We start from the raw sequence: 25300 nt of genomic DNA on the forward strand, positions 1-25300 counted from the left end.
TACTCTTACACTCTGCAAGGGAAAGAACAAGAAAAAAACCCTGCAGGGTAATTAGCAGAGAACCCGTGCCTACGTCGCGGGGAGCAGCATGTTAAAGCAATTCACAACACACACATAGAACAAGCCAGTCGGCAAGTTGTGTAAGGTAAATACAGTTTGTGGCAGCAAGAGCCACCATACTAATGGATGCACACAGAGTCGTAGTGTAACGCTAACGAAACACAAGTACGACAAACTACGGGCGGAAGACATAGATCAACTGCGCAGCGAGTGGAGCACTCAAGAGGAGGGGCTGGCCATGAAAGTTTGTACCTCAAACCATACGGACGTCCGCCGAGAAAATGAAAGAGAACGTGTGTCGCGGCCATGAGGTCTATATATGTGGGCGGACCCCAGCCGTGAACCAGGTGTACACGGGAGTAAATCTGTAAATCCTCACCTCGGATGTATCCCTCCGCCGCGGAGTGATACCAATATATTGGGGTGATACAATATAGTGAAATATAACATGGCATGGCCAAACTTACTGTTAGAAAACACATTTTTCATTGAGCTGGGAAATGTCGCTATAGTGTTTGTTTAGCGCCATCTAATGTACTGGAATGCATATCACACTTAGCACACAGGGCAGCACTTCTTTGGGATACAGTTTGATGGTACGAATCTGGTCTATTATTTTGTTTATTACATATTTTTTTACTTGTACTGTAGGTTTTTTATTTTGAGAGATACTGTTTCACACATTGGCCTATACTGCTATGAAGGGCAAGTTGTTTACATACAGTGGGGCTCCTTCTACACAGTGACAGGCCCCAACATCACAACATCAACCATTACATTGCACAGTATTTCCAAGGGCAAGATATGGCTGTGTCCCACTTACATTGACCCCTGTTGTAAGGCACGTGCCTATGGAGCTGAATGCTGAAACAGTTTTCCACTATGACATTGCACAATGGCAGCAGGTGTTCTGGATGTGCAACAGGCTGTACTGCAGAAACCATGGGAAGTGAACTACACCAGATGGCTAACGACCGAATATAACTGGCCCATTTCAGACTTTGAGTGGAAAGGTCCAGGAAAAGGAGTAGAGCATTGTTTGCAGAAATATGTAGAAAGTGAGAGATCCACACAATATGTCAGTATCTATGCATTATTATGCCTAATTATGCCTAATTATGCCATAGTACCACATTTGAAATGGTTCAGACTTTTATATCATGATACAGTAATCCATTTATGCAGTTTATTAATATGCAATATGCATGAACGCAGACAAAAAATATGGCAGGTGTTTCTATAACACAACAGAATCTGATAAGATGCTATTTTAAAAACTAGACGTGTTCAACAGGTGTGAGTGTGTGAAATTTCTCTGTGCCTGTAGTATTCATTAACTTCGTCCCTCCTACAAGTTAATACAAGTCCACTCTATATTTTTTTAGGAACGTTATAAACAACTCCGTTCTCCAATTCCCATGTCACCTCAGCATATTTGCACCATGTCAAACCTTTGTGTATGGATGCATCTCTAGCGTCCTTCCACATCAACCACTGAATAAGTCATAGTCATATGTTTTACAAAAAGCTTTCGTAACAAATGGGTTACAAAAGAGGACACATTGGAAACACATTTGTGAACAGTACGTTCAAACTGGGTCTAACTAGTACAAACGCTATCCTCAATATGTAGTAGCTGCCAATGCTAACCCCAGATTACTGTACTTAACATGATTGGAAGACTGACTACAGGGAGGAGCTTTCATGGATGCTGAAACTTCTGTTTGGCTCGGCTAGCTTGCTATATAAGGAAATCCATCTTTGGGACAGTGCACCTAGTTATTGGATCTTTGCTGGGCCATAATGAAGATCATTCTGCTTGTTGTTCTGCTTGTGACCCTGTTCTTTCAGGGGTACAGCAGTAAGTATGAGCCCTCCTCGGGGTGTTATGGGGCAAAGGATAATCTACTAGATAATTATTATTTGTTAACTTCATTAGTATCACTTGAAATTAAATGTAATATACCTGTTAGAATATAATATTATCATTGTGAGTAGGGCAGACCCTAACAAAACCTGTCAGTGTAACACAGCCTGTGAGTGCTATGGAGACTGTTGGTCTGACTATGAAAGCCTCTGCAAATGTCAGTTACAGTAGCAACCGTCTCTGTAAGTTTATTTTAATTTTTTATGAGTTAACTCCTTCAAAGCTTTCCTGAAAGATATGTGTCATAGAATGATCAATAAATTAGTGTCCAACCGCATTCTAAGCGCTCCACCTTGAAAGTCAGATAGTTAGAATAGTTTATCATCCATTAGGAAATTATTGATTTGTTAATTGGCTCAATGCCTAGTTAAAATGTGTATGAACTTTACCAAAATAGCCAAAACAAAGCATAGCTTAGTCTTTACATGTCAACAGAAGCAGGGTGTGAACTTTTCACTTTTGTTCCTTTTCTCCAGCTGGATCCACATCCTGCCAGGGCCGCTGTGACGAGAAGTACAACTCTCAGAACAAGTGCCACTGCAACTCCAAGTGCTCCCAGTATGACAACTGCTGCAGTGACTACGAAGCCCTCTGTAATGGTGAGAGGGGCCTGTGTCATTCTGATCTGGAGGCATGCAAACAAAACCATGTCCCTGAAACATATCCCACGGTCTACTACACCTAGGCACAGTTAGTTATTCATCTGTTATCTGTTTGAGCTGCCCTTCTTTCCATCTCGGAAAATTAATCACAACACCTGGTGAAATTCACATAGTGGTCGAGGTCAATCACAGTGCACCATTCAGATACTCCTGCATCATACATGAAAGAGTCTTCACTACACAACCTTTGTGAACTAAGTAAAAATCAACATACTACATGTAGCTCAATATTAGACAATAGTCAGTCATTGGCCTTTCTGATGGCCACGGTGGCAAGATGGCTCACCACCAGTGTTTGAATCAGGGTGCCCTCAGTCTTTTTACAGCTTGAGAATGCATTGGTGTGCTTGGCCAGTAGAGGTCATTGGTGTGCAATGTAAAGTGTTGCTCATCAAGCACAGCACAACAATCTTCAATCGGCTCCTTATGTGAAACACAGTACTCCAGTTCGAAGTCCTAGCTTACACATTAATGTTACAATGTCAATTTAAGCTAAAACATAATAATAATGACTTCTCCACTTAGCACCCGCTCCAGGATTGTCCTGCCAGGGACGCTGTGGGGAGAAATACAACTCTCAGAACAAGTGCCACTGCAACACCAAGTGTGGAGACCACAACAACTGCTGCAGCGACTACACCTCCCTCTGTGGAAGTGAGTTAACTGTTACTCAAACTGTTACACCAAAAGTATTATATCCTTGGTATTTGTCCTGACGTACACTACCGTTCAAAAGTTTGGGGTCACTTAGAAATGTCCGTGTTTTTAAATAACATCATTAAATAACATCAAATTGATCAGAAATACAGTGTAGACATTGTTCATGTTGTAAATTACTATTGTAGCTGGAAACGGCAGATTTTTCATGGAATATCTACATAGGCGTACAGAGGCCCATTAACTGCAACCATCCCTCCTGTGTTCCAATGGCACGTTGTGTTAGCTAATCCAAGTTTATAATTTTAAAAGCTAATTGATCATTAGAAAACCCTTTTGCAACAGCGAAAACTGTCTCTAACCAGAATAAAAAGAGGAGTGGGAGACCATGGTGCACAACTGAGCAAGAGGACAAGTACATTAGAGTGTCTAGTTTGAGAAACAGATGCCTCACAAGTCCTCAACTGGCAGCTTCATTAAATTGTAGCCGCAAAACACCAGTCTCAACGTCAACAGTGAAGAGGCGACTCCAGGATGCTGGCCTTCTAGGCAGAGTTGCAAAGAAAAAGCCATATCTCAGACTGGCCAATAAAAATAAAAGATTAAGATGGGCAAAATAACACAGACACTGGACAGAGGAACTCTGCCTAGAAGGCCAGTATCCCAGAGTCGCCTCTTCACTGTTGACGTTGAGACTGGTGTTTTGCGGGTACTATTTAATGAAGCTCCCAGTTGAGGACTTGTGAGGCATCTGTTTCTCAAACTAGACACTCTAATGTGGTTGTCCTCTTGCTCAGTTGTGCACCGGAGCCTCCCACTCCTCTTTCTATTCTGGTTAGAGCCAGATTGTGCTGTTCTGTGAAGGGAGTGGTACACGGCGTTGTACGAGATCTTCAGTTTCTTGGCAATTTCTCACATGGAATAGCCTTCATTTCTCAGAACAAGAATAGACTGACAAGTTTCAGAAGAAAGTTCTTTGTTTCTGTCCATTTTGAGCCTGTAATTGAAATGCTGATGCTCCAGATACTCAACTAGTCTAAAGAAGGCCAGTTGTATTGCTTCTTTAATCAGGACAACAGTTATCAGCTGTGGAGACATAATTGCAAAAGGGTTTTCTTTTTTTTAAACAATATTTTTATAGATCTTTCTTCTTTAACAAGACATCCAGTATATAAGCAGAAATATTACATGAAAAAAATAACAGCAAAAACCACATCAAAAGTTAACAGCAACAAAAAGCAAAAGGGTTTAATGATCAATTAGCCTTTTAAAATTATAAACTTGGATTAGCTAACACAACGTGCCATTGGAACACAGGAGTGATGGTTGCTGATAATGGTCCTCTGTACGCCTATGTAGATATTCCATGAAAAATCTGCCGTTTCCAGCTACAATAGCCATTTAAAACATTAACAATGTCTACACTGTATTTCTGATCAGTCTTCCCTGTGGCTCAGTTGGTAGAGCATGGTGTTTGCAACGCCAGCATGGTGTGTGCAACACCAGGGTTGTGGGTTTGATTCCCACGGGGGGCCAGTACAAGAAAAAAAAGAAATGAAATGTATGCGTTCACTACTGTAAGTCGCTCTGGATAAGAGCGTCTGCTAAATGACGTAACTGTAATGTTATATTAATTGACAACATTTTTATTTTTTTTGCTTTTCTTTTAAAAACAAGGACATTTCTAAGTGACCCCAAACTTTTGAACGGTAGTGTACAAAATAACAAGTTTATGAGCCACAACAGCACTAAATGCCCTATATATTATTAAAGCGATGCCACTACTTCTCTATGTTACAGCAGTACAATGATTATTAATGTAAACTGTTCCCCATGTCTCTGATACTGTTTGTCCATGGGTGGTAGGCTATTATAGGTTCTATAGGTTCTATGGTGGCAGTACCTAAAATAAAGTGTTCCTTTCATGTGTCTGTTAGGCTCTGGTGGTGGAGATGGAGGCAGTGACATCACTGATGCTGAGATCAAGTCTATGTCTGAGACTCTGTATGCTCTGGACTCCAACAAGCCCTCTGCGTCAGAGCTGATCATTGACTCCCAGGCCAGAGTGCCCAACTCCGAGACCAGCTCCCAGAATGACCTGTCCCCACGCCCGTGAGATACTTGCCTGAAAAAACCTGTTATATTTTGTTTCTCTTTTCTCTTTCATTCTCTACTTCTTCATTTCCAACCACCTCTTTGTTCTATTATTCCTCTCTTCTTCTGTCTCTCTCTTATATTATTTTTCTCTCTCTTTCTCCCTCCTTATATCTTCATCCCTCTTTCCCTGTCACTGTCCAACCTCTCCCTACTCTCTGCCCCCTGCTCTATCTCTTTCTCTCTCTCTGACCCACAGTATAGATATACAGTACCAGTCAAAGGTTTGGACACACCTACTCATTCAAGGGTTTTTCTTTATTTTTACTATTTTCTACATTGTAGAATAACAGTGAAGACATCAAAACTATGAAATAACACATATGGAATCATGTAGTAACCAAAAAAGTGTTACACAAATATATTTTATATTTGAGATTCTTCAAAGTAGCCACCCTTTGCCTTGATGACAGCTTTGCACACTCTTGGCATTCTCTCAACCAGCTTCATGAGGCAGTCACCTGGAATGCATTTCAAATAACAGGTGTGCCTTGTTAAATGTTAATTTGTGTAATTTCTTTCCTTCTTAATGCATTTGAGACAGTCAGTTGTGTTGTGACAAGGTAGGGGTGGTATACAGAAGATAGCCCTATTTGGTCAAAGACCAAGTCCATATTAGGGCAAGAACAGCTCAAATAAGCAAAGAGAAATCACAGACCATCATTAATTTAAGACATGGTCAGTCTTTGAAAGTTTCTTGAAGTACAGTCGCAAAAACCATCAATCGCTATGATGAAATTAGCTCTCATGATGACCGCCACAGGAAAGGAAGACCCAGAGTTACCTCTACTGCAGAGGATATGTTCATTAGAGTTAACTGCACCTCAGATTGCAGCCCAAATAAATGCTTCACAGAGTTCAAGTAACAGACACATGTCAACATCAACTGTTCAGAGGAGACTGCGTGAATCAGGCTTTCATGGTTGAATTGCTGCAAAGAAACCACTACTAAAGGACACCAATAATAAGAAGAGACTTGCTTGGGCAAGAAACATGAACAATGGACACTAGACCGGTGGAAATCTGTTCTTTGGTCTGATGAGTCCAAATTTGACATTTTTGGTTCCAACCGCCGTGTCTTTGTGAGACGCAGAGTAGGTGAATGGATGATCGCTGCATGTGTGGTTCCCACCATGAAGCATGGAGGATGAGGTGTGAGGGTGCATTGCTGGTGACATGGAGGAGGTGTGGAGGTGTGAGGGTGCTTTGCTGGAGGAGGTGTGAGGGTGCTTTGCTGGTGACATTGTCTGTGATTTATTTAGCATTCAAGGCATACTTAACCAGCATGGCTACCACAGTATTCTGCAGCGATTCGCTTTCCCATCTGGTTTGCGCTTAGTGGGACTTTAATTAGTTTTTCAACAGGACAATGATCCAACACACCTCCAGGCTGTGTAAGGGCTATTTGATCAAGAAGGAGAGTGATGGGAGTGCTGCATCAGATGACCTGGCCTCCACAATCACCCGGCCTCAACCAAATTGAGATGGTTTGGGATGAGTTGGACTGCGGAGTGAAGGAAAAGCAGGCAACAGGTGCTCGGCATATGTGGAAACTCCTTCAAGACTGTTGGAAAAGCATTCCTCATGAAGCTGGTTGAGAGAATGCCAAGAGTGTGCAATGCAGTCATCAAGGCAAAGGGTGGCTACTTTGAAGAATCTCAAATATAAAATATATTTGTGTAACACTCTTTTGGTTACTACATGATTCCATATGTGTTATTTCATAGTTTTGATGTCTTCACTATTATTCTACAATGTAGAAAATAGTAAAAATAAAGAAAAACCCTTGAATGAGTAGGTGTGTCCAAACTTTTGACTGGTAATGTGTGTCCTGACTGTGTTTTCTTCCATCCAGTTTGTTCAAGTACCTGGACGAGGCGTCTCTGTTCTCCAAGCCATCGTATGCTGCCTTCATGGCCCTGCTGGACAACTACGAGAGAAAGACAGGCACCACAGAGGACTTCACCCCCCAGCAGCTGGCTGAGCAGGAGACCTTCCTCAGGGAGGCCATGTCCAACACCGAGCTGGGCAGAGAGCTCTACGCCTTCCTCTTCACCAAGGGTATGGTAGTATAGACATCCACTCTGTGGCCTACTGAGATAGCATAAGCCAGTCTTTATATCATCATCATGTCTCTAAGAGCCCATCTATCATTAATATGCCATACTTATCACATACAGTACCTTCCTAGCTTACACCTACAGTTCATGTTACAGTATATCTATGATACCACCCCTTCATATTTCTATCTCAATATTGCTCACTATCTCCGATGATGTCCAAACATCTATCTCCATGTAAAGAAGGTGTACCCAACTGCACTTCAGCCCAGCTTGAACAAAAAAGGGAATCAGGTGCTCGACTGAGGGACTTGAAAATCCCCAATACATTCCATACTCCTGGAGTAAGGAATGTTGTTTGGATCTATCTCCATGTGTAATGTGTCAGTTTGCTGTTCACTCTTCCCCAGGACGCTACAGCTCAGAGGAGGAGTTCCTCTATGACCTGAAGATGATGTGGTTCGGCCTCTACTCCCGCTACGCTGGCAAGATGGACTCCAGCGGCTTTGAGCACATTTTTGCAGGTATGATATGTGTGTGTGTGTGTGTGTGTGTGTCTGTGCTTGTCTGTGTGTAAAAGTGTGGTGCGTATCTAGTTTTGTTAGTGTGCAAACATGTGTGTGTGTGTTTATAAAGTGTATCTGTGTTATTCTAGGTGAGATTAAAGGTGGGAAGATATCTGGCTTCCACAACTGGCTTCAGTTCTACCGGCTGGAGAAACAGGGTCTAATTGACTACTACAGCCACAGCTTCGATGGACCTGTAAGCACCAAACAAACCATCACATTCACAACATAACTCTGTAATCATAACATAATCATAACACAAAGTCTCCAAAAATGGAGATTTGACTGAGACCTCTCTCTCTCTCTGTCATTCTCTCTCTCTCTCAGTGGACTTCCCACCCTGATGTTCTGGGGATGCAGTTTATGTGGGATGGCTACTTCAAGCAGGTTGGTTCTTCCATCATTGGCTGCAGTCCTGAGTTCGACTTGGCCGTGTACAGTCTCTGCTACATCACCCGTCCAGGAAAACAGTGAGTACTCCATTCATGTGTGTGTGTGTGGTTCATTCCTTTTTCATGATCTACCAAAGGTGATGCACACACCTCCATAGCCATTGCTGTTCTGCACTTCCATCCATTTTGGAATGTGTGTCACATGATCGCTCATTATGTGAGTGTGTGCTTGTTGCCATTGTATGTTATGTTTTCATCTGGTTTTCTGTGTGCAGGTGTAAACTGAGCCTTGGAGGGAAGCCACTGGTGATCCAGACCTACACCTGGGATAAATCCTCCTATGGGAATGGGAAGAAGTACATCGGCTCCGCCTTCCCTGCCACGCCCTAGAACTGAAGCACACAGTGGCCACTCAGCATTCAACAAGCTACCAACAGTCTGTCATCACATCCCTCATCAAACTAAACAAAGTCCACTTTTAGTCCTGACACGCAGGAGCATTTCAATCAGAACTTGTATTTGTGAAGGAGTCACATTTTGGTCAATGGGACAATTCATCCTAATTGAAATTAATATAGTATGAATGTATTGTCTCACTATAAATGTAGGTGCAAAACATAGATGTTGTAATTTTACAATTTACAATTTGGTAATTTAGCAGACGCTCTTATCAAGAGCAGCTTACAGTAGTGAGTGCATACATTTTGTAGTAATAAAGCAAAGGTGACATACCATTCAATATTGGGACTCTTGACATTTCTGCTCATGATTATTTGTACAATTGGGATTATTTTATTCTCAAAGAATGAAGATTCTAATAAATCAGGTGAACCCAAAAACAAGTTCAGGTTGTAATGTTTTACAATCACATTTGCCAGAACTTGTCCAAGATGATCAAGAATAGTCCAACACCAAGCAGTTAGTCAAGCAATGAAAACATGTGTAGGGTATGAGAATCCTATGCACTTCTGAGGGCATGCTCAAACTATGCCCAACGGGGCTGAAAATGGGCATTTACACGCCCCTAGAGCCGGCACAATGGTGACAGCCCACCACTAAAGCATGTGTGTATATGACACAATCGCTTACTGTCTTACCCAAACAAAAACCAAATGCGGTCTCCTGCACCCCTCACCAACAAAAAAATGTAAACGAATAGAAACAAAAACAGGTTTAGCAGATCCTATTCTGCTTGACCTACTCAAACAGTACCCACTAGCTAAACCTTTTCCTATCAGCTGTCCCACCCCAGCTGGGTGTGTGGATCTGCCTGTGTGTAAGGCTGCTTCCAGCTGGGATGGGGAGATCGAGTTTACCCTTTCACTCATCCAGGGTGACTAACGGGATAAACTCTGGGTCTGCCGACAGGACAGGGACACACGCTTGCACCCCTGTTTAAAGAAAGTATTAGAGGAGATGGATCTGCTTTAGATCCCATTGTCCCTCGGTATGTTAGTGTCCGTGCCAAGCGAGAACACAAGGCCAGTGACTTCATGCTAAAAACACCACCTTTCAGGAATTCATCTGATTTGGGCCTCCACAAACAGTCTCAGTCTCACATCAATTTGACAAGACAGATATGCTCTGTGAGGAATTTCTCCAGGTCAGTTTTGTCAGACCATATTACATTTTCTGGGCCGGTGACTGAAAATTAGAAGAGTAAATGTCCTCTCTTTTTGAACCCAAGATGGAATCAAATTAAACCACACTGGGGCAAGAGAGAGAAAAATATTCAATTGTTTCTTTTGTCGCTCTTAAAACTTCATAATCTAATTATAGCTGGCCACCCGCCAACCCCTCCACACATAGCCCCCCAAATGGGCTCCCCCTGGCAGAACTACTAGCCACCTGACTTTTGTTTTGTAATTATATTATCCCGCTCTCTTTAGCGTGTCGTGGCTAATGGCTGAGCGGGATGGTCCAGCTGCCCACGCAGAAACAAAGCAGCTTACTGGGCCAGACAATGGGCCCGTGGAAAAGGGACGCCTGAAGGCGGTCGGCCAATGAGCATGCACTGCAGGGGGCCAAGGGAGGGTTAAGGGAAGGGTTAAGGGGGTTTGGGGTGTAGCTGGGGGGTATCTATTTTTGTGGCCCTGTGGAGCGGCCTCATCAATGGGATGGTTGGTATAAGGACACATGGTCCAGATCACCAGAATGTTTAGGGCTTGAGTTGGAGAGAGGTTCAAGTGTTGCTTAGTGGAACTTCCAAGCTGATCAGGGACCATGAAACTCAGAGTAACTTTCATTCTCTGGAGGTCTGTTTGTCTTTCTGAATGCTCTATAATTAACAATATGATGAGCCTATTGTCGTTCCTATTCAGAACATTAAAAGTGTTTGAAGAGAATTTAGGTGATGGGACAGTGAGGGCCACAAGTATTATGTGAAGTGGTGATTGTGATATGTTATTGTCAAATAAAATGTAAAAGAAAATCAATTTTACACATAGCATAATTGTAATAGCATAATTTCTGATACGTGATATTGTGAATAAAAGCATTTAAAACTTAGGCCTAATTATAATTACACATGCAGTCTTTCCAGACCAATCATGACCCCCAATAACCAACCCTCCACCAACAAACACACACGCACGCACACACACGCACACACACACACGCACAAACGTGCTCTCTCCTCCTGCCTCACTGGGGTATTGGGATCTCTCATAGGACTCCCAGTCTGACAGATGGACACAGCCCCCTCTCCCCACTGTAATTGTAAACAGGACTGCTGGGGATTCAGGAAGAGGTCGTGTGCCTAGGGGGGTGTATGTGTGTGTGTTTGTGTGTTTGTGTGTTAGAGAGTGAGGATTGTGTTCTGCTTTCTGCAGCTGAAGCCACTGCTCTCTCAAGCAAACATACAAACATACCTACACAAGGTGAGTAGAGAGGGTCCTTAGGGATCAATGTTAGGTCAGATGAGAAGTGCTGAGCCACTATCAGATAGTTAATGAGAGAAAAGGGGGGAGAGGAAGGAAGTATGAGCCATCTGTCAGAGAAGTTCATAGTGCATGACCAACACTAAGGGGACCAGGGGACATGACAGCAATCATAGCTACATTTTTACCACTTGTGACATAGGGATATTTATCCTGCTTTATTTTGCTCCAGCTTTATTCTGCTCCAGATAAATGATGTCTTTATTTTCTCTTAATCTGTGTTACCCATCGTTTTCTCAGGTGTCTGCCAAAGTGAGGCTATTTGGAAGTGTGAGCCCTCAGATAGGATATTTCCAGGTTATTCCCACTCTGGGGAAGAGCAAGGCCTGGCTAAATTATTCCCATTCTGGGCTGCAGGTGTGGAGTAGGACAGGCGGGACCCAGGGGGACGTGAGGGAGATTGGGGGTGTCGGCTTGGGAGTGTGAGACACATCCATTGGGTGCACAGACAGTCCCCCCATGCAACCCCTCACTCCCCACCTCTCCAACATGAGCACATGTGATTCTTTCTCTCATGGGATGGTAGCACTTCCCTCAATGTCTTTCTATCTGTCCCTCACACAATCACACGCTGTATCTATTGAATGTAAAGTCTATACAGAGACAGTAGCGTGTATTCATGGATGCCAAGGGAAGCCAGGCCTCCCCAAAAAATGGATGAAGAAAAACGAAAAAAAATACATACTAAATAATTTATCTTTCGTCTGTCTCTCTGTGTTTCATAAATGTCCTTCAATTCTCAAGAGGCTGAATGTACACTACCGTTCAAAAGTTTGGTGTCACTTAGAAATGTCCTTGTTTTTTAAAGAAAAACATTTTTTTTTGTCCATTAAAGTAACATCAAATTGATCAGAAATAAAGTGTAGACATTGTTAATTTTGTAAATGACTATTGTAGCTGGAAATGTCTCATTTTTAATGGAATATCTACAAAGGTTACAGAGGCCCATTATCACTCCTGTGTTCCAATGGCACGTTGTGTTAGCTAATCCAAGTTTATCATTTTAAAAGGATAATTGATCATTAGAAAACCCTTTTGCAATTATGTTAGCACAGATGAAAACTGCTGTGTTGATTAAAGAAGCAATAAAACTGGCCTTCTTTAGACTAGTTGAGTTTCTGGAGCATCAGCATTTGTGGGTTCAATTACAGGCTCAAAATGGCCAGAAACAAAGAACTTGCTCCTTTAATCGACACAACAGTTTTCATCTGTGCTAACATAATTGCAAAAGGGTTTTCTAATGATCAATTAGCCTTCTAAAATGATAAACTTGGATTAGCTAACACAATGTGCCATTGGAACACAGGAGTGATGGTTGCTGATAATGGGCCTCTGTACGCATATGTAGATATTCCATAAAGAAATCTGCCGTTTCAAGCTATAATAGTCATTTACAACATTAGCAATGTCTACACTGTATTTCTGATCAATTTGATGTTATTTTAATGGACAAAAAAAAAGTGTTTTTCTTTCAAAAACAAGGACATTTCTAAGTGACCCCAAATTTTTGAACGGGAGTGTATCTCACCGGAGAAAGCACCCTCTGTCGCAGTACTTTAGGTGTAGCCCAACTATCTGATGCTGTCTGGTCAAAAAGTGTACGACATTGTTGCCGCACATAACTAGCATTGAATGCAAGGGAAGCCAGCGAGCATTTGGCGTCCCTTGATTAAAAAAAAGTATTAAAAAATTGCCAATCAGCGTTGAGCTAAACTGAGTGAGCTCAGCTGTGAATGGTCCTGGCTCACCAAAAGAAAGTGTCATGGGAAGTCAGTTTGGATTTGGCTTCACACCAATCACATCACCAGAATCCAATCGTCATTGAAATAAAAAAAATGTATTGTTGCATCTCATTGTGTTGTTATCCTCTCTGGGCTAGGCGGGACGAATTCGTCCCACCTACGTAACAGCCACTTTAAGCCTGTGGCGCGATTTTCAAAACCTTAAAAATCCTATTACTTCAATTTCTCAAACATATGACTATTTTACAGCTATTTAAAGACAAGACTCTCGTTAATCTAACCACACTGTCCGATTTCAAAAAGGCTTTACAACGAAAGCAAAACATTAGATTATGTCAACAGAGTACCAAGCCAGAAATAATCAGACACCCATTTTTCAAGCCAGCATATAATGTCACCAAAACCCAGAAGACAGCTAAATGCAGCACTCACCTTTGATGATCTTCATCAGATGACAACCCTAGGACATTATGTTATACAATACATGCATGTTTTGTTCAATCAAGTTCATATTTATATCAAAAACCAGCTTTTTACATTAGCATGTGACGTTCAGAACTAGCATACCCCCGCAAACTTCCGGGGAATTCGCTAACATTTTACTAAATTACTCACGATAAACGTTCACAAAAAGCATAAGAATTATTTTAAGAATTATAGATACAGACCTCCTCTATGCACTCGATATGTCCGATTTTAAAATAGCTTTTTGGTGAAAGCACATTTTGCAATATTCTAAGTACATAGCCCAGGCATCACGGGCTCGCTATTTAGACACCCGGCAAGTTTAGCACTCACCATAATCATATTTACTATTATAAAAGTTTGATTACCTTTTGTTGTCTTCGTCAGAATGCACTCCCAGGACTGCTACTTCAATAACAAATGTTGGTTTGGTCCAAAATAATCCATCGTTATATCCGAATAGCGGCGTTTTGTTCGTGCGTTCCAGACACTATCCGAAATGGTAAAGAAGGGTCGTGCGCATGGTGCAATTCGTGACAAAAAAATTCTAAATATTCCATTACCGTACTTCAAAGCATGTCAACCGCTGTTTAAAATCAATTTTTACGCCATTTTTCTCGTAGAAAAGCGATAATATTCCGACAGGGAATCTCCTTTTCGGCAAACAGAGGAAAAAATCACAAAGGCAGGGGCGGTCGGGTCACACGCCTAAGCCCAGTGTCCCTTGATCGGCCACTTGAGAAAGGCGATAATGTGTTTCAGCCTGGGGCTGGGATGATGACATTCTGTTTTTTCCCGGGCTCTGAGCGCCTATGGACGACGTAGGAAGTGTCACGTTAGAGCAGAGATCCTTAGTAAAAGATAGAGATGGAAAAGAAGTTCAAGAAATGGTCAGACAGGCCACTTCCTGTAAAGGAATCTCTCAGGTTTTGACCTGCCATTTGAGTTCTGTTATACTCACAGACACCATTCAAACAGTTTTAGAAACTTTAGGGTGTTTTCTATCCATATGTAATAAGTATATGCATATTCTAGTTACTGGGTAGGAGTGGTAACCAGATTAAATCGGGTATGTTTTTTATCCAGCCGTGTCAATACTGCCCCCTAGCCCTAACAGGATTTATCCTCCGGTGGCTAGCATTCCTAAATCAGCCATGGACGGAGATAGGGATTTGGACTTGAGATTTTTCTTAATTCTCCGTACTGGCCAATGATTATAAAGGTGATTCTGATCCAACCATAAATTCATACATTGTGCCCCTGGACTGAGAGGATGGAAGTTCAACATGTAGCTAGATGTAGTAGGCTGATGTTAACTAGCTGGCCTGGCGCATCATTGCCCATGTAAGGAAGTCAGGCTAGCAAGCAAGCATTTTTGCCAGGTAGCCTAGGATACTAAAAACTAAAATTATGTACTGTATGACAGTATCATAGACCATTTAGGCAACATGAAAGGGGAGTATGGATTTGCTGGCATTTCTCTACAACTAGTGTGAGTCAGCATGTTTTTGTTCTACTTCTAAGCACACACACGTACACACAGAAATCAGTACCATGGACAGGCACAACATATTTAGCTATTGATGATTGGACTAAATATTTTTTTGTCTTCTTATTGCCACTTTATTAGACTAAGCAGAGGTGATTACATGATGTTGAAGTTGAAATGGTGCTGGATAAGTGGAGGCAGCGCATGTTTTCTTTGTGACTTGTGGTAACTCTCCTTTGTTTTAAATCAATAGTTTAGCAGTCCAAAAATATTGGAAAAATTTACTTGTTTGACGATGCTGTAGGTCATGTAACTGTTTGTTACATGCAATATGCTTTGTGGACTTCAGGAAGGTTGTTGAATTTATTCTGCCACTTTGTCTTCTTATTGTCTCGGCCTTAGGCCTGCCTAAATACAGTATCATGGTGCCAAGGCATTTGAACTAACAGGTTACAGAGCAAACAACGCAATTATCACAACACATAGTTCCTCTTATAGAATATTAGCTCAAACATATTATGGAGCTCCTGCACCTAAATATAAACAGTATCAGTGTTGTGCCGAAAATCTCCCCCCTGCCAGAATCCCCCCCTTTGCGTTCTTCATTGCTGCGACTTGCTTGCTAGTTGAGATTTCTGCTCTTCACTCCATTGTCAGTTTACCCTACATTTCACAGATCCTAATAGCAGAAAGCATTTTGGTCTGCAGTTTTCGGTTTGGCTATTTGTTTCAAGTGTATGTGGCGGTTCTAGCTTGTATGGCGCCTGGGCGAAACCCCCCTTCAGCGCCCTCCCCCCACTAGCGGTTCTGGGGGGGTGGGGGCAGTGCCCCTGTGACAACAATTTTGGACCCCCTTGTGGCCCACCTAAATGTGGAGTATGAAATCATTTTTACATAACAAATTTTTGCTATCTTTCTTTTTTTACAGCCATTATTAGACAATGGCAACGCGGAACATGGTCTTTTGCCTGCTAATGTCTGCAATGCAGTGAAGAAAACGATATGACAACAATAACGTCTAATGTAACTGGCCCCTCTAACAGTACAACTGGCCCCAGCTTGGCCCCCCCAGTTGAAATGGTCTAGAACCGCCACTGCCTCCCCCGTCCGCACCCGGGGGCGCCCCGTGCCCATGTCGCCCGTACCTAAATCTGCTACTGATTTTGCATTAGTCTATAAATAATTCTCTTTGCCAAAATTATTCATCTCTCCCATGTCTTATTCGACTAGTATTTTTGAAAGTGTAAGGACAATAATTCAGCCATAGCTGAAATGTTTATTGCTTGCCGACATTTTACTCCGTCCTCTATGTTTAATATAACACACATACATTAATTATTAATTTCGGTTGCCTATCCTGACGTGAAGTTTGTTCTATGGAAAGTATTTCACTCTGATGTGTGTCACAGAAAGTATTTGACTCGAGCCACAAAATTAAGGAAATTAGAAGGGGGGTAGGGGGTTCTGTCAGGTGGGAGATTTTTGGCACAACACTGGCACCCAAAACGAGTAGGCACCTATTTCAGTCCAAGTTAAGCAATGTGCACAAGTAATAGCCCACTTGTAGCGAGATAGCCTGTCTCCATTCGGTTAGTTTGCGCTGTCCTTCACTTCAGGGACATCACTAAGGCACAGCGCATGTCCCGTCTCGTGAGGGGTGTCTCTAGAGCCCTATTTAATGAGCGTAATTGGGTGCAATGAGCGCACGCCGGACACCCGGATGTATGAATGGACGGGGAATGGCGCGAACACCTGCTCATGCGCAACCGCAAACTCTAATAATCGATTAAACTCATAATACGGAGCGTGCCGCTCCATCTCTCTATGCAAAAGTTGCGCTGCTTATTTGTCGAAACAGACTGATGATACAAACAATACAAAACTAAAAACGATTGCAACTATGAAAATAGTCTAATTTAGATTTGTCACGAGCTATAAGAGTTTAGGCCTACAGGCTATCAATCTAATCAAAACGTGTTTGTATCACACACACAAAGCTGGTTAACTTTTTAACGACCACGGGCCGCCCACGCGCACTCTCGAGCGCAGATGAATTGGATGAGAGAGGATAAGAGAGTTGGAGGAGGAGCCTGTGTATGGTCGGAGCCTTAAACCCCGGACCCCCTCCCCGTGACCCGCAGAGATGCGAAACTCTGGGCTGGAACGCTGACAACAACTGTGTATGAGACGCAGGGGAGAAAGTTAATAAAGACTGAGTGCTTTAGGCTAGTTGATGGATAGACGGTTTTACTCCCTGTAGAAAGGTGAGACAGTAGTAACCTATAGGCTACGCCTGCTCAACAGCCAACAAGAACTCACAGGAGGTCCTTAGGAGCGTTATTTCAAACAGCAGGTAGGCCAACCTCATCTTTCTCATTTGAATTAATGTCAATGTTTTACTCTCATAGGATAATCGTGTGATTTGAATAGCATAGGCCTATTGAATATTCAATTATTTTGCTAATGTTTATGTGAAGTTGTCCGTTTATACATTGGTAGGGTAATTGGTTATGATTTGACATTTTTCGAAATGTTGGGTTAGGTTATGCTAAATAACAGGAATGAGGCATACAGCTGCAACTGTATTAAGGCGTTATAGGCTACAGACATGAATACATTGTTATAATCGATTATCTAATTTAGTATTCCAAAAACTGTGACATGATTATTAGACACTAGGTTTACTGCGCTTAAAATGTGCCCGGCATAATCTTAACGGGAACATTTTATCAGGTGTAAGCCTATACTTAAATCCGTAAAGCTAAATTATGGTCTGGAATAAAAATCTATGACACACACAGTTGTGGACAAATTTCTTAAAACCAATAAATACTTTCAAATAGGCCTATAGGGAGCATCTAATAGGTTCAATAATACAATTCATTTTCCAGAAGGTTCAAAATATGGTCAAACCTACAATGAAAACTGCTAATGAACGAGGAATCCTGAATCCTAATGAATAGCCTATCATTACCATAACCATAAACACAGAACACAATCAGCCGAGTACAATTTGTCGCAGAGTTATACTGTACATGAATTATTCTGCGTTCCCTGTCACTGATCCGGGAATGTAGTCTAACCTTGAGTTAATCCCATGTTGCCGCTTCATCCACGGAGGGAGCAAATCCCGCAATGGCCCAGATTGAGAGTCCATCCCGGCGCCCGTCGCGAACTAAAAGCCTGGAATTACAGAGTTTAGAAGTCCCCCGAGATCAAGTCTCCCCTCGGATTAAAACCCTCTAAAACCTTTTTAGGGGGGAGGGTACGGTTTTGATTCGGGGTACATTTGTTTTTAATGGTTTAAACGCTCATAGGCAGACTGCAACTGTGTATCCTACAGGCTCATAGCCATTCAGTAACATGTTGATCCTCATGTGCAGTATAATCCCTTCATTAGAGGTGATTGACACCTGAAGCACGCGAGCGGCAGAACCTGCAAGGGAGAGAGTAGCACTATAGGAGCTGTCCACGTGACCATGGTGCTGAATTGTTTTATTCGTCACTTGCTTCGTAACAACAGGTGTGGGCTAACAGTGAAATGCTTACTTAAGGCAACAATGCATAGAGAAAGAAAATTGAGAAATAATAGAAAAATGAATCACTAATCCTTGTAGGCTAATCAAATCAAATCAAATTTTATTGGTCCATACATATATTTAGCAGATGTTATTGCAGGTGTAGCGAAATGCTTGTGTTCCTAGCTCCAACAGTGCAGTAATATTTAACAATACACAACAATACACATCAATTGTAAAAGTCAAAAAAAGTAAAAGAATGGAATTAAGAAATATGAAATATTAGGATGAGCAATGTCGGAGTCCGGAGTATCTATCTATCTATCTATCTATCTATCTATCTATCTATCTATCTATCTATCTATCTATCTATCTATCTATCTATCTATCTATCTATCTATCTATCTATCTATCTATCTATCTATCTATCTATCTATCTATCTATCTATCTATCTATCTATCTATCTATCTATCTATCTATCTATCTATCTATCTATCTATCTATCTATCTATCTATCTATCTATATATATATATATATATATCTAGATTATGTGATGGGATGGGATGTATAGTCAATATGGACAGTATATGGATAGAATATGTAGTATATCTGAAGTATTACATATGACAGCAGCTTGATTCAGGAGAATCATCAAACTAAAAATCCCTAAAATATTCAAAGAACCCCCAAAGTACTGTTACAAACTGGTAATTAAAGCCTTAGCTTAGATAATTGATCACGGTCTTAAGTAGATTGTAGAGTAAGCAGGCTGAGGCTATAGTCCTGACCTAATCTCATGGACAGACTAGTAAACATAAAACCAAATTACCCAAGATTTTAGTTCTGGGTTAACGTAGATCAGTCATGACCTAGCTCTCATCTTGAGACTACTACAGTAGGCCACACAAGGTCAGTAGAACTCATTAGGCTGCGGGATAAGACTGCTATAAATAGACTGGTCCTGGTCTGGTCCTCAAAACCAGCTAGGGTCAATGTCCCAGCATCAGTCGGTCTACACAGTCAGAGAAAACCTACTCTCAATTCACTCAGTTTTGGAAAGGATAGACAAAACATGTAAAAGGGTAAAGTTGTGATGAGCCTCATTTGGCCTCAAAATCTTCATAAAAAATGGTATATGTTAAGGTCAGAACTATTGCTAATGTTAGCGTGTTTTCGTTTCCAGGAGACCATGATGGCCAAGTCGTACGGGAGGCCCAGCGAGGGGGCGGAGCTAGTCAGTTCTCTGGAGTGGATGGATGATGACGTGAGCTCCCCAGATGGAGACGAGCCAATCACAGCACACCGCTACAGACCGGGTGGAATGGGCCACCTGGGCAGGGAGCTGGGCAGTGAGGACATGGAGGAGGATGAAGAGGAAGGGGAAGAGGAGGGCCATGGAGACGGGATTGCTCCCAAACGCAGAGGGCCCAAGAGGAAGAGGATGACCAAGGCCCGGCAGGAGCGCTTCAAGGCGCGGCGTGTGAAGGCTAACGCCCGGGAGCGCTCGAGGATGCACGGGCTGAATGACGCTCTGGAAAACCTGCGCAGCATCATGCCCTGCCACTCTAAGACCCAGAAACTGTCTAAGATCGAGACCCTGCGGCTGGCCCGCAACTACATATGTGCCCTGTCTGAAGCCCTGGAGGGGGACCAGTCCACGGAGAGCAGGGCCTTTATGGAGACCCTGTGCAAAGACCTCTCCCAGCCTACCAGCAACCTGCTGGCTGGCTGTCTGCAGCTGGGGCCTGGGGGGCCTATCGAGGAGAGACCTGAAGACAGGCATGGGGGGAGAGGAGGGCCCACAATCCTGGGAGGGGTGGGGATGGCCGTTGGACCAATCAGCTACTCCTCCCCCGGTCTGCCCAGCCCGCCTTACGGCACACTGGACTCCGCCCACCTACTCCACCTGAGAGGGATGAAGGGAGGGGCTTACGAGAGCCACTCCCCTAACGACTGTAACAGTGGGGTAGGCACCCCTCCCTACGATGGCCCCCCCACGCCCCCGCTCAGCATTGGCAGTAACCTAGTGCTCAAGCAGGAGTCCTCGCCCCACTATCTCCCCCCTCACCACTACCCCCCCTCCTCCATCGGCCTGACAGGCCCCCAGGGACAGGTCTTGTACCAGAGCGCCCGCTACCAGGTGCCCCTGGAGATGCCCTATGATTCATACCGCCCTCCTCACATGGCACCCCCACAGATGGGCACCGTCTATGGGGATTAAGGGGTAGAGAGGACAGATGAGACAGATGATACTCTCCCCAACAACACACTTCCCCAACTGGCTCCATCTTGACCAATGACTGAGATGTTGGGAGAAATCTGACTTTGATATGAGAGACCCATCTTAGTACTAAACACTGTGAAACCAGCCCATCGTTGTGAACAACTGGGCAGTTACTTAGTAAAAAGTAGAACGTGGATTGTTGTTTACATTTGTGTACTGTAAAGGTTAGTGCTCAACACTGTCAAAATCAGCTCACGATTGACTTTAAACCGCTTGTTTGCTGTGGTTGTTTCTGAACACCAATTAAGCTAAAAGGCACTTCACTACTTGACCATTTCCAATGGGTTCACAAGAGGAGTGGGTCCTATAGGTGGAAAGGCTGACTTGAAGAAAGACCTCAGCTTGAGCACTTCTGACCAGCACTCGGAACATGCAACACATCATTCACTTGAATGAATAATAATGCATTTATTTATTCTCTAATTTAATATTTATATGAACTGCTGTTAGTAATTTTGTGTTTATCCTTTATATATGTGTTTGGTCTTGGCCTTCTCTACTTGTGCTGTCCCTGTTACATCATTGACTGACTCTGATAGTGTATCTATTTTCTCTCTTCTGTGTCCATTTCTCTTTTGTGGTCAGTTGTTCCCTGTTTCACGTGGAACAATATTCTCATGTATATTGCTAGCGTAGCTGAGGACCAGAGAGAAAACTGTCCATGAGGAAGTGACAAATGTCTGCTGTTGTAATGACAAGAACAAATATCAATTACAAAATCTGATCAAGGTGTAACTTGTTATTAGAGATATCATTCTGTTCAGACACTTTCTCCATTGCCAAATATAAAAAAAATGCAAAAATGTTCCTCAAGATGAATACTTTTGGATTGAATTTTTTATCCATTAAAACCATTTAAACTAAGTTTTTCTGTTTGAAATTCTAAAAGTGGGTTTGCTTTAATGAATCAGTCTTGCTATGTCGAAAGACAGTCAAGGACCAACTGCTGCAATTAGGGTGTTTGTGGGTAGTGGGTGGAAGTGATATGTAAGAGGTTGTGAGACACAATGAGAGAGGTGAGAGGGAGCAGAGAAGATGACAGGAAGGGAGTATATTTCTAATGAGAGTACTTCAGTGACCACTGTGATTATGCTACCACCCCCTGACACGCACGCACGCACGCACACACACACACACACACACACACACACACACACACACACACACACACACACACACACACAAAGGGCACCTGAACAGCTTCTACCCAAAGCCATAAGACTGCTGATCAGTTAATCAAATGGCTTCCTGGAATGTTTACATTGACCCCCTTTATTATTTAATTCTTTATCTGAATGTTTGCACTACCTCCCTTGCACTGGCTCTATGCACACTCACTTCTACCCACACACTCATACATACAGTACTACTCTGACACTCCAACACACACACACACACACACACACACACACACACACACACACACACACACACACACACACACACACACACACACACACACACACACACACACACACACACACACACACACACACACACACACACACACACACACACACACACACAAAACATAGACTAGTGGAAGATGGTGATGCAGCAAGTGTTGTTCTCATTTGACAAGGGTTTGTGTGTATTTATTGGGGGTGTGTTGCTGGGCATACATTATTCAGAATCTGACTGACATTTAAAAAATTGAATCCTCTAAAAAGCTGTGCGTTTCTCAAGAAGACAATAGAGGTTATCGTGGGTTCCACTGTTGGTTATCTTTTCTAGCTGCATTCAACATTCAAAACCGTAAGCTGATGAATGGAACTAAAACCTGACAACAGTATTAGAGAAGATGGAAATAAATAGTCATGCCTAGTCCAAGAGTCATTTACTACGTCCAGACATACAGTATATAGTTGAATCAAATCAAATCAAATGTATTTATATAGCCCTTCTTACATCAGCTGATATCTCAAAGTGCTGTACAGAAACCCAGCCTAAAACCCCAAACAGCAAGCAATGCAGGTGTAGAAGCACGGTGGCTAGGAAAAACTCCCTAGAAAGGCCAAAAACTAGGAAGAAACCTAGAGAGGAACCAGGCTATGAGGGGTGGCCAGTCCTCTTCTGGCTGTGCCGGGTGGAGATTATAACAGCACATGGCCTAGATGTTCAAATGTTCATAAATGACCAGCATTGTCAAATAATAATAATCATAGTAGATGTCGAGGGTGCAACAAGTCAGTAACACAAGAGTAAATGTCAGTTGGCTTTTTCATAGCCGATCTTTGAGAGTATCTCTACCGCTCCTGCTGTCTCTAGAGAGTTGAAAACAGCAGGTCTGGGACAGGTAGCACGTCCGGTGAATAGGTCAGGGTTCCAGCAGGTCTGGGACAACAGGTCTGGGACAGGTAGCACGTCCGGTGAACAGGTCAGGGTTCCATAGCTGCAGGCAGAACAGTTGGAACTGGAGCAGCAGCACGGCCAAGTGAACTGGGGACAGCAAGGAGTCATCAAGCCAGGTAGTCCTGAGGCATGGTCCTAGGGCTCAGGTCCTCCGAGAGAGAGAAAGAAAGAAAGAGAAAGAGAGAATTAGAGAGAGCATATTTAAATTCACACAGGACACCGGAAAAGACAAGAGAAATACTCCAGATGTGACAGACTGACCCTAGCCCCCCGACACATAAACTACTGCAGCATAAATACTGGACGCTGAGACAGGAGGGGTCAGGAGACACTGTGGCCCCATCCGATGAAACCCCCGGACAGGGCCAAACAGGTAGGATATAACCCCACCCACTTTGCCAAAGCACAGCCTCCACACCACTGGAGGGATATCTCCAACCACCAACATACCATCACGGGACAAGGCCGAGTATAGCCCACAAAGATCTCCGCCACGGCACAGCCCAAGGGGGGGTGCCAACCCAGACAGGAAGACCACGTCAGTGACTCAACCCACTCAAGTGACGCACCCCTCCCAGGGACGGCATGGAAGAACACCAGTAAGCCAGTGACTCAGGCCCCGTAATAGGGGTAGAGGCAGAGAATCCCAGTGGAAAGAGGGGAAACCGGCCAGGCAGAGACAGCAAGGGCGGTTTGTTGCTCCAGCCTTTCCGTTCACCTTCACACCCCTGGGCCAGACTACACTTAATCATAGGACCTACTGAAGAGATATGTCTTCAGTAAAGACTTAAAGGTTGAGACTGAGTCTGCGTCTCTCACATGGGTAGGCAGACTATTCCATAAAAATGGAGCTCTATAGGAGAAAGCCCTGCCTCCAGCTGTTTGCTTAGAAATTCTAGGAACAATTAGGAGGCCCGCGTCTTGTGACCGTAGCGTACGTGTAGGTATGTACGGCAGGACCAAATCGGAAAGATAGGTAGGAGCAAGCCCATGTAATGCTTTGTAGGTTAGCAGTAAAACCTTGAAATCAGCCCTTGCCTTAACAGGAAGCCAGTGTAGGGAGGCTAGCACTGGAGTAATATGATCCAATTTTTTGGTTCTAGTCAGATTCTAGCAGCCGTATTTAGCACTAACTGAAGTTTATTTAGTGCTTTATCCGGGTAGCCGGAAAGTAGAGCATTGCAGTAGTCCAACCTAGAAGTAACAAAGGCATGGATTAATTTTTCTGCGTCATTTTTGGACAGAAAGTTTCTGATTTTTGCAATGTTACGTAGATGGACAAAAGCTGTCCTTGAAACAGTCTTGATATGTTCTTCAAAAGAGAGATCAGAGTCCAGAGTAACGGCGAGGTCCTTCACAGTTTTATTTGAGACGACTGTACAACCATCCAGATTAATTGTCAGATTCAACAGAAGATCTCTTTGTTTCTTGGGACCTAGAACAAGCATCTCTGTTTTGTCCAAGTTTAAGAGTAGAAAGTTTGCAGCCATCCACTTCCTTATGTCTGAGACACAGGCTTCTAGCGAGGGCAATTTTGGGGCTTCGCCATGTTTCATTGAAATGTACAGCTGTGTGTCATCCGCATAGCAGTGAAATGTAACATTATGTTTTTGAATGACATCCCCAAGAGGTAAAATATATAGTGAAAACAATAGTGGTCCTAAAACGGAACCTTGAGGAACACCGAAATGTACAGTTGATTTGTCAGAGAACAAACCATTCACAGAGACAAACTGATATCTTTCCGACAGATAAGACCTAAACCAGGCCAGAACTTGTCCATGTAGACCAATTTGGGTTTCCAATCTCTCCAAAAGAATGTGGTGATCGATGGTATCAAAAGCAGCACTAAGATCTAGGAGCACGAGGACAGACGCAGAACCTCGGTCTGACGTCATTAAAAGGTCATTTACCACCTTCACAAGTGCAGTCTCAGTGCTATGATGGGGTCTAAAACCAGACTGAAGCATTTCGTGTACATTGTTTGTCTTCAGGAAGGAAGTGAGCTGCTGCGCAACAGCTTTTTCAAAA

General features: G+C 43.0%; 2 protein-coding genes across 2 annotated transcripts; both read left to right on the forward strand.

The window, feature by feature from the left end:
• Nucleotides 1-1669: 1669 nt before the first annotated feature.
• LOC106583236 (endonuclease, polyU-specific) lies at nt 1670-9217 on the forward strand. Its single transcript, XM_014167174.2, has 9 exons — nt 1670-1921; nt 2464-2586; nt 3175-3303; nt 5244-5418; nt 7316-7521; nt 7931-8044; nt 8176-8282; nt 8414-8556; nt 8754-9217. The coding sequence occupies exons 1-9, from the start codon at nt 1864-1866 to the stop codon at nt 8866-8868; spliced, it is 1170 nt and encodes a 389-aa protein (XP_014022649.1). The 5' UTR covers nt 1670-1863; the 3' UTR covers nt 8869-9217.
• Nucleotides 9218-17264: 8047 nt separating this feature from the next.
• LOC106583237 (neurogenic differentiation factor 4) lies at nt 17265-21781 on the forward strand. The gene is made up of 2 exons (XM_014167175.2): nt 17265-17466; nt 19817-21781. The coding sequence occupies exon 2, from the start codon at nt 19823-19825 to the stop codon at nt 20852-20854; it is 1032 nt and encodes a 343-aa protein (XP_014022650.1). The 5' UTR covers nt 17265-17466; nt 19817-19822; the 3' UTR covers nt 20855-21781.
• Nucleotides 21782-25300: the final 3519 nt, after the last annotated feature.

Source organism: Salmo salar, chromosome ssa22 (genome assembly GCF_905237065.1).
Source record: "Salmo salar chromosome ssa22, Ssal_v3.1, whole genome shotgun sequence".
In the NCBI taxonomy this organism is placed as follows: domain Eukaryota; kingdom Metazoa; phylum Chordata; class Actinopteri; order Salmoniformes; family Salmonidae; genus Salmo; species Salmo salar.